This window comes from Chiloscyllium plagiosum, chromosome 28, assembly GCF_004010195.1.
Source record: "Chiloscyllium plagiosum isolate BGI_BamShark_2017 chromosome 28, ASM401019v2, whole genome shotgun sequence".
NCBI classification, from domain to species: Eukaryota; Metazoa; Chordata; class Chondrichthyes; order Orectolobiformes; family Hemiscylliidae; genus Chiloscyllium; species Chiloscyllium plagiosum.
Window position 1 is genome coordinate 14,640,603 of NC_057737.1, and position 13,767 is coordinate 14,654,369.

Below are 13,767 nucleotides of genomic sequence, written 5' to 3' on the forward strand. Positions count from 1 at the left end.
GAGACATTTCTTCAGCCAGAGAGTGGTGGGCCTGTGGAATTCATTGCCGCGGATTGCAGTGGAGGCCGGGACGCTAAATGTCTTCAAGGCAGAGATTTGATAAATTCTTGATGTCACAAGGAATTAAGGGCTACAGGGAGAATGTGGGTAAGTGGAGTTGAAATGCCCATCAGCCATGATTAAATGGTGGAGTGGACTCGATGGGCTGAATCGCCTTACTTCTACTCCTATGTCTTATGGTCTTATGGATTCAGGTGTTCATTTGGATCTTGAGGAACTGTTGACTGATATTTACCATCTTGCCACAGATTATTGGGTGAAATTATCCAATTTATTTACAATCCACAATCTTTTTGAATGTAACAAGAAAATACTGTGGATGGTAGAAATCTGAGAAAAACAGAAATTGCTGTAAATACTTAGCTTATCTACTCATCTCTGTGGGGTTTCCTGGAAATGTAGTCATTCCTCAGCAAAGCAGCAAAATGGTTGGGGGAGTATGAGTAAGGCAAGAATAAAGGGATAGGGTGGAAGGCAGGAGAGACTAAATTACAAAACAAATGATGGTGCAGGTAGAGAGAGATTGTAATAGAGCAAGAAATGAAAGAAAAGATAGGTTTGGAGAAAGTAAATTGGGAAAGCAACATCACCAATATCTGATGTGCAAAATAAAATGAGGTACATGTTATGAATCTCATGAAATTCATGAAATTTTCACTTCCTGTCACCTATTATTTATATAAAACAGTTTCTGATATGTTTGAATCTTCTTCATAACATGTAATCTCAATTTAAGAAAAATGTATAGTCTTCCTTTGAAAAAAGTGTTAGATTACAACTAATCATCTGTAACCTAGCAGCCCTTACCCATGACAGTGAATAATTAATAATGGAATTACTGACATAAGATTGCCATTATGATAGGCAATCTTTATGTAAGTTAATTATGCCAATTAACTATGTAAAGTATTATGCTTGGTAAGTAACCAGATTCAATTGGAATTTTCAGAAGCCTGATTTGATATAAGTTGCATTTATTCTGGAATATTGTGGGGGAAAATGTCTGTAATTTGTCCATTGTCATTTTAATTCTACTTTCTAATAGTCAGTGTTTTCTTTTCTCCCCGGCTGCCAGAGAGGCATACCTGCACTGAATCTTGAAAATCTCAACCAGTTTCCATCTGCTCCAATTCCTACGTTAAGTGGGACTGCATTGACTTTGCCTACTTCAGTGCCACAGCAACCTATGATGTCAGTGCCAGCTGGTGGAAATGTATCTATGCCTGTTCATCCAGGCCAGTCTGCGGTCAGAATGAATCTTCCTGTACCAGTAGGTGGCAGTACGACTCAAGTTTCCAGTGGCTTTGTGACTTCTTTCCCTGGCAGCCAGGTAAGTACGAATGATATTCTTATGCAGCCATTTTTTGTTCACGAAGTACAGTAAATTAGAATCAAAAGCACACTAATTCTGTGATTAAGAACTAATTAAGAAAGTATTATAAATTACTAACGAAAATAAGGACAAGTGCTGAGGTAATCGTGTGTAATATCCTGTTGCCTTGGCCTTAACAATGAATATATAGCAGGTCACTTCACCTATACTCAGTATTCTGTACTGCACAGCAATACCATTTGCATCTAATACACTTGAGATAATAAATAGAAACAAGAATAGAATTTTGAAAAAGTTGAACAGCACAATTGCAGCTGACTCTCAAAAACCTACAAAAGTAAAAGCTAAAAGGAAAGAAAGCTTTCAATGCCAAACAATACATTCCAATAGATTCACCACTGTCTGGCTGAAGACATTTCTTGTTATCTCTGTTCTAAAATGTCTTCCTTTTACTCAAATGCTGTGCCCTCTGGTCCTAGTCTCCCCTACCAATGGAAACATCTTCCCAATATCCACTCTGTCCAGACTATTCAGTGTCAATAAGTTTCACTTAGATCCCCCTCATGCTTCTAAATTCCATCGAGTCTAGACCCAGAATCCTCAAACGTTTCTCATATGTTCAGCTTTTCATTCCTGGGACCATTCTGTGAACCACCTCTGAACCTGCTGTAGGGCCAGTATATCCTTCCTGAAATATGGGGTCCAAAACTGCAATTAATACTCCAAATGTGGTCTGACCAGAGCCTTAAAGAGCCTCAGAAGTACATCCTTGCCTTTATATTCAAGTTCTTCCAAAATCAATGCCAACATTGCATTTGCCTTCCTAACTACTGACTCAACCTGCAAGTTTAACCTGAGAGAATCCTGGACTAGAACTTTCAAGTCTCTTTGCACTTCAGACTTTTGAATTTTCTGCTCATTTAGAAAATAGTCCCTGCTTTTATTCTTCCTAGAAGAGTACATGACCTCTCTCTTTCCCACATTGTACTCCATCTGCCACTTCTATGCCCACTCTCCTGGTCTGTTTAAATCCTTCTGCAGTCTCCCCCGCCTCCTCAATGCTACCTTTCCCTCTACTTACCATTGTATTGTCTGCAAACCTACCCAGAATGCCCTCATTTCCTTCATCGAGATCATTAATGTATGAAGTGAAGGGTTGTGGTCCCAACACTGACCCTTACCGGCTGCCATCCTGAGAAAGACCCTTTTATCCCCACTGTCTGCATTCTGCCAGATAGCAGGCTTCTATCCAAGCTAGCCCCTTGCCTCGGACACCATGGGTCCCTTATCTTACTCAGAAGCCTCCTGTATGGCACTTTGTCACATGTTCATATACTGTCTTATAATGTATGATGATGTACGATGTAAATTACTGACTGAGCTCTGAAAGCTATGTGTTAACTTCTCGTAAACATTTTGAAATTATTACATCAGTTGTCAGCTTTTCATGTCAGCTTGTTGGACGTGCATCTGTTCTGAAATCGTTGGCTTTGTGTTAGGGTGCAATTCTATAAATAATGACAGCCATTGCAGTACCTTACGTAAAGAATTGTTTTTATTATTGAGCCCAGACACGGAACTACTTGCTTCTGAACTGTCCTTCGTGACTGAACCCAATCCTGTTCACGCTCTGTCCTCACACCCATACAATTTTTGTTAGTAGGCACTGATCAGGAGCTGGGTATCCTGGTTGATGTTTCCCTATCCACCAGTGTATGTTTTGTTTTCTTATTTGTTTTTTGTGTTAAACATTTGTCTTTTCCAGTTTTATTTTAGTTTTGAACTGCTGTAACTGCTCAAGGACTCTGATTTGTTTTGGCAGACCAATGCAGTTCAACCAGAAGAAATAAGTTATGTGGTTATCACTGGAAAAAGGAATGACTATTTAATGAAAAGCATTATTAAAAAATAAACATTAAAATTTTTGAGTCAAGAACTTTTGTTTTAAATGATTAGCTCTTTGGCGAAGGTGTTTTTCACAGCACCAGATATTTTAATAAGAATGTCTGTTGGAGGGTAGACTCCTTAAACTAATGTTTGCAACTGTCAGTTCATGTGAATTGTCAAGGTTTACCATAAAAGTAAACCAAGTATGTTAATTTTTGAGTCATTCACCAGGATTTTTAAAAGAATCATTCAGATTCTTCTGACAGCTTGTTTGATATCTCAGAGTCCTTCATTTAAATTAAATATGTAACGCCTCATTAAAAAGTCAAAGGGTTAAATCCCTGAGATGTCATCCATGGGATACTAATTTAGGAATGCATAGGCCCAAATGCCATGGTTTTTCTGTCCAATCAGTGAATCAGCCTTTTTAAAAAAAAAGAAACAGGCTAGAAATTTTGATGTAAAAAAACACAAGATGCTGGTTCGTCGGCATTTGAGAAGAAGAAAGACCAAGCAGATCCTGCAGTAACCTGCCACTTTGACTGTTTCAGACATTTCCTTGGTTCTTTCTCAAAGAACTGCCATTTTAAGTTAGCCTACAATGTTAGGACTGCAGCCTCTTTAATCTCTATAATCTTGACTCTGGTGAAATTGTGTGAAGACTAAATTCAGTATCTAATTCAGTGTTGTTTATTAAAAAATTGCAAGCTGCTCATGAATGGTTTGTGTTTTGACTACTGGTTAGAGCATCCATGTGGGATGCTGGTTACATTATGAACATGTCTGGTAAATTTTGAGATAATCAAAAATAGTATACAAATCAATACAATAGCAGTAACTGAACAATAATTCCAAGGTTTAACATATGTTAAAAACTAAAACTTTCCCTTTTATCCAGCCTGCAAAATCTGACGATGATGATTTCCAGGAGTTTCAGGAGGCTCCCAAGCCTAACACAGCTGATGACTCATTCAAGGGATTCAAGAACGAAACCTCTGGAAGTTTATCAAAAACTGCAACCTCACAGAGCACAATCAGGTCTGACCTATTGACATGAGCTAGTTATCTTCGTGGTTAGATCTAACCAATTGATATTTCCAGTGGCCAACATAATAAACCAAACAGCCCACCAATGCTGTTTCTTCAAAGGAGTTAACAGACTTCTGCTGAATGGCTTCCTTCTGTTCTTCACTATTCTGTGACTCTGAGACCAAGAACATCTCTGTTATTAGCTTTTGAATCTGCTGTGTTTTCTTCCTCCTTGCCAAGCTTGAGCAGTTTGTGTACAGAGGAACCTCGATTATCCGAACAACACGGGCAGGGAGTATTTTGTTCGGGTAATCGAATGCCAGATAGCACAGTTTATTCTAGCGTCAGGACCTTGTGCTCCTGTTCAGATAATCCGAAATGCGAATAATCAACATTCGGAAGTTGAGGTTCCTCTGTAATTCATCTCATCCCATCATAAGCACTCTCTCTGCATAGTGTGATTCATGTTCTTTCTATAAGTTGTGAATTTTGATCTTTTTTTGTCTGTCTGAAAATCTTGTTTGGTTACTTATCCATGCACTGCTTTCTTCACTGCATCCCTCCAGCACCTAGTTTTCTTCCTGCTTCTCCCTTACGGCTATAATTCATGTTAATGATGAGATTCTATTTGGAGCATCTTGCTCAAGTATCTTTATTGACAGAAAAGTGGAAAGAAATTGAGTATAAGCCCCATTTCCACTTAGGCTGAAAATTAAAAGTTTAAAAAAAACTTTTATGGTTCAAAAGTAATTTCTTCATTTGGGAGTTGGTAAATTTTATTACTCTGGTTCACAGCTGCCCCATGGGAAACATGGTATTAACTTGGACACGAAAATACAAATTGAGCCAAGATTGAGGCTCCCAATGTTTATTTGACCCAGGTGCCCCTTAGTGAAAAAGGTGTTGGGCCAGTGATGATTGGTGGTGCAATGTGCTACTGCAGGCTTCTGTCTCATTCGAAAATATTTCAAATGAGGTTAAGAATGTGGCACTCAAAATACAAAATGATGCTGCCTAAGTTTCAACTTTAAGACCTAAAAGTTGAAGTTCTTAACTGGAGAAAGGCCAATTTTCATGATATTAGACAAGAACTTTCAAAAGCTGATTGGGACAGATGTTCGCAGGTAAAGGGACGGCTGGAAAATGGGAAGCTTTCAGGAATGAGATACCGAGAGTCCAGAGACAGTATATTCCCAGTTGTAGGTATAGGGAATGCTGGATGACTAAAGAAATTGAGGGTTTGGTTAAGAAAAAGGAGGAAGTATATGTCAGATAGAGACAGGATAGACCGAGTGAATCCTTAGAATATAAAGGCAGTAGGAGTATACTTAAGAGGGAAATCAGGAGGGCAAAAAGGGGACATGAGATAGCTTTGGCGAATAGAATTAAGGGGAATCCAAAGGTATTTTACAAATACATACAGGACAAAAGGGTTACTAGGGAGAGGATAGGGCCCCTCAAAGATCAGCAAAGCGGCCTTTGTGTGGAGCCACAGAAAATGGGGGAGATAGTAAATGAGTATTTTTCATCAGTATTTACTGTGGAAAAGGATATGGAAGATATAGCCTGTAGGGAAATAGATGGTGACATCTTGCAAAATGTCCATATTACAGAGGAGGAAGTGCTGGATATCTTGAAACGAATAAAGGTGGATAAATCCCCAGGACCTGATCAGGTGTACCCTGGAACTCTGTGGGAAGCCAGGGAAGTGATTGCTGGGCCTGTTGCTGAGATATTTTTTTTATTGATAGTCACAGGTGCGGTGCCGGAAGACTGAAGGTTGGCTAACATGGTGCCACTGTTTATGAAGGGCGGTAAGGACAAGCCAGGGAACTATGGGCCAGTGAGCTCGACGTTGGTGGTGGGCAAGTTGTTGGAGGGAATCCTGAGGGACAGGATGTACCTGTATTTGGAAAGGCAAGGACTGATTAAGGATAGTCAACATGGCTTTGTACGTGGGAAATTATGTCTCACAAACTTGATTGAGTTTTTTGAAGAAGTAACAAAGAGGATTGAGGGCAGAGCAGTAGATGTGATTTATATGGACTTTAGTAAGGCTTTCGACAAGGTTCCACATGGGAGACTGGTTAGCAAGGTTAGATCTCACGGAATAAATGGAGAACTAGCCATTTGGATACAGAACTGGCTCAAAGGTAGAAGAGGTGGTGGTGGAGGTTGTTTTTCAGACTGGAGACCTGTGACCAGTGGAGTGCCACAAGGATCAGTGCTGGGTCCACTATTTTTTGTCATTTGCATAAATGATTTGGATGTGAGCATAAGAGGTACAGTTAGTAAGTTTGCAGATGACACCAAAATTGGAGGTGCAGTGGACAGCGAAGAGGGTTACCTCAGATTACAATAGGACCTTGACCAGATGGGCCAATGGGCTGAGAAGTGGCAGATGGAGTTTAATTCAGATAAATGCGAGGTGCTGCATTTTGGGAAAGCAAATCTTAGCAGGACTTATACATTTAATGGTAAGGTCCTAGGGAGTGTTGCTGAACAAAGAGACCTTGGAGTGCAGGTTCATAGCTCCTTGAAAGTGGAGTCGCAGGTAGATACGATAGTGAATAAGGTGTTTGGTGTGCTTTCATTTATTGGTTAGAGTATTGAGTACAGGAGTTGGGAGATTATGTTGCAGCTGTATAGGACATTGGTTAGGCCACTGTTGGAATATTGCATGCAATTCTGGTCTCCTGCCTATCGGAAAAATGCTGTGAAACTTGAAAGGGTTCAGAAAAGATTTACAAGGATGTTGCCAGGGTTGGAGGATTTGAGCTATAGGGAGAGGCTGAACAGGCTGGGGCTATTTTCCCTGGAGCATCGGAGGTTGAGGGGTGACCTTATAGAGGTTTACAAAATCATGAGGGGCCTGGATAGGATAAAAAGACAGTCTTTTCCCTGGGGTGGGGGAGTCCAGAACTAGAGGGCATCGATTTAGGGTGGAAGGGGAAAGATATAAAAGAGACTTTTTCACGTAGAGGATGGTATATGTATGGAATGAACTGCCAGAGGAAGTGGTGGTGGCTGGTACAATTGCAGCATTTAAAAGGCATTTGGATGGGTATATGAATAGGAAGGGTTTGGAGGGATATGGGCCGGGTGCTGGCAGGTGGGACTCGATTGGGTTGGAATATCTGGACGGGTTTGACCAAAGGGTCTGTTTCCATGCTGTACATCTCTGACTCTAAGACTCCAGAACAATGCAGAGCTGTATGAGCTGTGCAAAAAGAGATAACATGCAATCTGAGGATTTGTGAAAAGCTGTCTCTCCAGAATTAGTATGAAGTCATAGGTAAACAAACGATATTAGATGTAATGAGGTTTTAAAGAAATGCTATGTAATGTGCACAGCATGAAGGGAGAACTTTAAGTTATTCTTTTTGTTTCTTAATTTAAGAAGTGAGCCATTGTAACTGTGATGAACATTTTCCTCCATCAAAGATAATGATATAAAATGAAAACTGAAACTATTCATTATTACAAATTTTATATTTGGTTTGATTTACACCATTTTCCCTTACTTTTGATATGGTATTGCTAATTAGCTGCTCCTCATTCTGACATAAGCACTTTGAACCATTGATTTTATTTTTCCCTTTTTGCTGAGAAGTAACTTAGAGACTTGTGTTTTCATTTGGGATTTCACTTCTTTTCCTTCCAAGGGCAGCAAAGTAAATGTTTTCCTTTTGAGGTGCTGAATTATTTTAAGAAGTAATGGGATACTTAGGACATATGGTCTCTAATCCCACTTACAAAATGACCAAAAGTGGGGAGAGCTTTTTTTTGTTTTGTTTGTATCATGAATCTCATAATTATAATTTTGGGGAAAATAATAGTTACTGGAAGTTCTTCCACATACTTTAATAAACAGTGATGCTTGAGTTATTCACAAAATTATTTCAATTCTCTCTTTCAGCACACATACATTACTTACTCCAATTTCAGGAACTTCTGCACCACCTTCAGTGGACAAATATGCTGTCTTTAAGGACTTGACAGAAGACAAGCCTGCAGAAAGTTCTTCTTTTGCAGGTAGAGTTTTCTCTCGTCTATTATTTCGTTTTCAAGTTGAATACAGAGGAATCTCGATTATCTGAACGAGATCACATGGTCCTGATGCCTGGCTAAACTGTTACCGGGCATTCAATTATCTGGCATGCGATTATCCGAACGAAATACTCCCTTCCCATGTCCTTCAGATAATCGAGGTTCCTCTGTATTTAAAAATTGTCATGAATGGAATTCCTCCCTGGATTACGATGGTTGTGTGCTTAAGGAAGGCAATATGCACCCATCCAATTCTTTATAATATAGATGATTGAATTAAGTTAAAACATGCATCACATTTTCGAAAAAAAATGTTGTGTAGTGTTATTTACTTAGTACTTCTAATTTCATATTTCAAACTAATTAAATAGAACAGTCAGAACAGAACAATCTTTTCAGTCATTACAAGTTTGAACAAGAAGTAATTATTTACTTGTTTTTTTTCCACCACATATCTTTGACCAAACTTGATATAGTACTAAGTTTTGTGTTTTTTTTAAATAAAATCTTGCCCTGTGCAAACTGATCTAAAATGTACAATGTTATGTGAAAAGCTGGAAAATACTGAAGAGTTACATGTTTTACCAGCGGTCCAAACTGTGAGCTGCAATGTTATTAATTGATTAGTTGAAAGCAAATCTGGAGAGCCACATATTAGGACGGTAGTGACCTGAGGGAAGAGGGTTCATAAGAGTGCCTTGTTGATGGTCATACCCATGAAACATGGAGGTGCAAGCAGTTGGGGGATAGGATTCCTGACATACCCAGCACGAATAAATACAGACGTTATGGAATTGTGGGGCTGCACAGTACCACATGTCTGAATGGTGTGCTGCAAATTATTGTCATTATTTGGAGATGCCGGTGTTGAACTGGGGTGTACAAAGTTAAAAATCACACTACACCAGGTTTTGTCCAACAGGTTTAATTGGATGTCACCTGATGAAGGAGTGGCGCTCCGAAAGCTAGTGTGCTTCCAATTAAACTTGTTGGACTATAACCTGGTGTTGTGTGATTTTTAACTTTGCAAATTATTGTAGTTGGTTAAACTGCATCTTTGTTGTCACCACTATTTAGAATTAAATTTCCCATTTTTGTTTGAACTATCATTTGCCTGTTTGTTCGCATCTAGTTTGCATTGGTTCTGTTTTGTGTTTAAGGTACAAAAAATGAAATCTTGTTGGTAATTTCTTCATTTGGGTGTTGGGAAATTTGATTATTCTGGTTCACAGCTGTCCCCATGGAATCGTGACATTAATTTGGACACGAAAATGCAAATCGAACCAAGATTGAGACTCCCAATGTTTATTTGACCCAAGTGCGTCTCTAGTAGGGAGATATTTGTGGTGACTTTATGTGTTTCTTTCTGGTTTACACATGTTCAATCCTCAAGTTGGGGAGATGGTGGAGCAGTTTACCTTTCAGGCATCTATTATTGTTTGCAGTTACCAATATCAGCTGCCTCCATGACATAACCATGTAACACAGTTTTCTAAGATATTTTGAGGCAGCAAAAGTGTGAACTTTTAGATTAACGCTGTATTATAAACTGTCATTTCAATTATTTTGAGTTTGTAATATTTTAGCTAAGAAAATATTACTCACTGAGTTATTACTTCAGTGCATCATTGTTAATGCAATAAGGTGAAAAGATACAATCTACTTGAATCTATTATGACATGGTTTAAATTTTCATTTAGATTTTGGTGACAAATACAGTGTTTTTCGTGAACTTGGCCAGAGCGCAGAGAATAAATCCTCAGGTGAGTAGATTTACAGTAGTGTTTGGAGCCAATCATGCATACAGTAACAGTGGTCAGTAAAGTACTTGGATTCCTTGTATGAGAGGCCTCGCGCTACCCAAAGTAGTGAAATTGATCACGTATTTAACTTGTGTAGACTTGCTGATTACTCTGCAATTTACATCATTAATAATGTTTTCCCGAAACTTTACATCTCAAAGTTTATTTTCGTCAGCTCAGAATTACAACCACCCTTGACAATTAATGGTGACGAGAAGTCAGGATATTCTCTGTACAGCAATTAAACACTAATCAGTAATTATAATGGGCCACTATGATAAAGTGTGATTAAAAGTGTGCGTGTGGAAGCACTACAACCCATTTTTCATGATACCCCCAACTGCCTTCTGGCAATGTGTTTTTTGATCAAGATATGGAATATTATTTTGAGCAATAACTATGCTCACATTCAACTTCCTCTTTATCCCAGCCTTCCACTTCATTGTTTTCTGATTAATTATTGCAGTTACCAGCTGCAAAAGAGTAACACAAGTGAAAATGAGTTTTAAGAATTGGTACTGTGTGCCAGTAGTACTTAGATCTCTAGATGATGAACAAAATTATTTACATGTTATGTATGTTTTTGCTTGTATGTTCAATTCAGTTGTTCCAGTTAAAATATTTGAATTGTTTGTAAAAGTTAAATTGTTTAAATCTTCATAGTGTGTTATTTTCTTTTTTCTTCCTTTGTTTAATATGCAATTTTAAAACAATAAGTTGAGGTGGGGTAGAACAGGATATTCTTATTTAAACATAAAATACCAGAAAATAGTTTCTGGCCACTCTTCTGATGTTGGATTCCTTATAGGGAAGGGAAAGAAAAACTGCACTGCAAAGGCATTCCCATGCGGAAAAAACCAAAACTCGATAAGTGTCGGTTTTCCTGAGTTGCTGTGAGAGTTGCACTGTCATGTTACCACTGTCACTGTGAACAGGTTGCCTTATCCCCAACTGTAAAAGGGAGATAAGATGCAGTTTTGGAGGAGGGAAGAAATATTTACTTTGGTTCAGGTCATGAAGCGCTGTGGTGTTGCCAGTTACTTACACTAGAAAACTATAACTCCAGTGAAACAAGAAAAGCAGAAAGCATTATGATACTATTCTTTTGAAGAAGGATCTGGAAATTTAGATGAGCTAAATCTGGGTTATGATCACTTTGTTAATTTTATTTTTTATTTCTTCACACAAAGTGAAAAACCTTGACCATTGCAACTTCGCAAAAATTCAAACACTGTGAGATAGAAGTGCTATATGCCTTTAGCAAAAAATGAGATTCTGAAGATTTGCAATCTTAAAGGATTGTTTCTCACCCCTACTTTTATTTAAGAGAGTATGTGCATTTTTGTTGATGATTACCCATTGAAAATATGTAGATGCAGCTTCCCAAATAGCTTGGCAGCCTTCCCAATTGAAAGGCTGAGGCAAAGAGATCAGATACATCAAAGTTTGATCTTTGCTTTGTGCTGAGCCACAGTGGCACCGTGTGTCTACAATTGGCTTCAATCTCCCACAGTTCAGGAGGACAAAGTCAGTTAGTATAAATTGATTCCCTGTTGGGAAAGCTCATTTGAATGATGAATGAATAGTTGTAGTTCCTTTCATTATCTGATAGTGTTGAGGTCTGGTACTCAATGTCCATTACATGAAAGCAGTACCTTACGGAGGGTGGGAGGGAACAATGCAACATTGTTTTTTAAATTTTGTTTTCCATCTCTTAATGTGGTCTCCAAATAGGTTCATTCATATTTTAAAAGTATAATTACTATCTCACATTGGTCGTGGGATTTGGTCTGGAAGCATAAGTAGGGATTGAAAGCCAATTGCCTGGGCCGGAAAAGTTGACAGTTAATTTCAAGTACTGTATTAAGAAGTAGTAAGCTCATTTCCTCAGTCCCTACAAGATCCTTTTAATCGCTGAAATAATTCCAGGTAGCAAAATTAAAATTTCAAACAGAATTAAATAACACAATGTTTTCCTTAAAAAGACAAAGGTGGGTTCTAATGTTTGCCACTGTGCTGTCATATAAGCAGAACCAGAGAGTATGTGTGGGCTCAGTAGATACTTAGCAAAATGCTGCCACGCATGCACAATGGGAAATATCCAGACCATTCGTCCATCAAAGCTGGGTTAAAATTCTCACTTTCTTTTTTCCAGATTTACATAATGGCCCACATTTGGGCCGGTTGGGTATTTAAATTTGGTTCGTTGATCATCCCTCTTCCCTACAATGAAAAATTAAATGGTGGTATGTTCAATGCAGGGTTTTACTTGGCAGTGCATGCTTGGTATGGGTTGGTGCTTTGGTCGTAGTTACTAATTTGAAAATGCTTGTGTTTGTGTGCTGTGAAAAGTGAAACATAGAATTCTATTCTTAACTGCTGATATTTTGTCACTGAAAAGATGTATGTTTGCAGGGGAGGGCTTTGCAGAATTCAAATCACCAGGAAATGATGATGGATTCACAGACTTCAAAACTGCAGACAGCATTTCACCAGTAGATTCATCAGAGCAAGCAAAGACGTTCTCAACGACATTTCCTTCGGTGCCATATCTTCAACCGCAACCAGTAACACAGCCTAAAGACTCTTTCAATCTCACGGACCTTTTTACTTCTGTCAGTAATACTGGAGAGAGCAGTTCTATGTCATTTCCACCAGTTTTTGTGACATCATCCATTTCCTCATCTGTATGTGTTACATCTTCATTGTCATCACTATCATCTGGTACTTTTTCCACAGCCAGTAGCAAAACTGCTGGTGGAACTGATGACTTTGGGGACTTCAGTCTTTTTGGTGTAGCAGCCAGCAGTACTTCAGGTGGGGGATGGGGTCAGGATGAATTTGCAGATTTTATAGCTTTTGGCAGCTCCAACACCACTGGATCCTCTGAACAAAAGTCAAATGATAAATATAGTGTTTTCAGGCAGGAGAAGAATGATGGCTTCACAGCATCTTTTGATGCCTCACTTGGCACAGCAGAAGGTGGACAACAACCTTCAACCACTGCTGTAGACAAATATGATGTCTTTAAACAGATACCTGAGGAAGGGTCCATAATGGGCTTTGAGGAACAAAAAGACAATTCCTCCCTTTCCCAAGAAAAGAATGAGGATGACTTCCCAGTTACCAAGCTGTCCCTTGCATTCAGCACCTCGGACAAGGCTTTCGTAGATAAACTCTCTGCTTTTAAACAGGCAAAAGAAGACTCTGCCTCAGTGAAATCTTTGGACCTTCCTTCAATTGGTGGGAGTAGTATTGGTAAAGAGGACTCAGAAGATGCCTTATCCGGTCAGTTTGACATGAAGTCAGCTGAGGTTGGTGGTGATTTGAAGCATGTGTTGTCTGACAGCTCGCTGGATTTACCACCTGTCATTGGTCAGCCGCCTCCAGTTACAGGTGAGGAAATGGTTCGATTGATCTGGTAGTTACAGCCAAATCGTCTGCGTACTGCAGTTTCCTTTCTATAATGCCGCACCAATGATTTACTGTTTCTATATGTAATGTTCCATTCTGTATAATTATGGCTGTTGGGATTTGATCTGTTTGTCACTGCTCTTTAGTGAGTATAATTATGCTAAGTTGTTAATCTTAGTGGAGCAATCCAAA

The 13,767-nt window shown here is 38.9% G+C and overlaps 1 protein-coding gene across 9 annotated transcripts in view; it reads left to right on the forward strand.

Annotated features, from left to right (window-relative positions):
• synrg (synergin, gamma) overlaps positions 1-13,767 on the forward strand; it is a 120,182-nt gene that overhangs the window by 34,960 nt on the left and 71,455 nt on the right. For all 9 annotated transcript variants that reach the window (XM_043718373.1, XM_043718375.1, XM_043718376.1 and 6 more), the window contains 5 exons: positions 1,136-1,390; positions 4,179-4,318; positions 8,229-8,344; positions 10,060-10,122; positions 12,577-13,557. In XM_043718373.1, the coding sequence (XP_043574308.1) occupies positions 1,136-1,390; positions 4,179-4,318; positions 8,229-8,344; positions 10,060-10,122; positions 12,577-13,557 (1,555 nt within the window). The remainder of the gene's footprint in view (positions 1-1,135; positions 1,391-4,178; positions 4,319-8,228; positions 8,345-10,059; positions 10,123-12,576; positions 13,558-13,767) is intronic.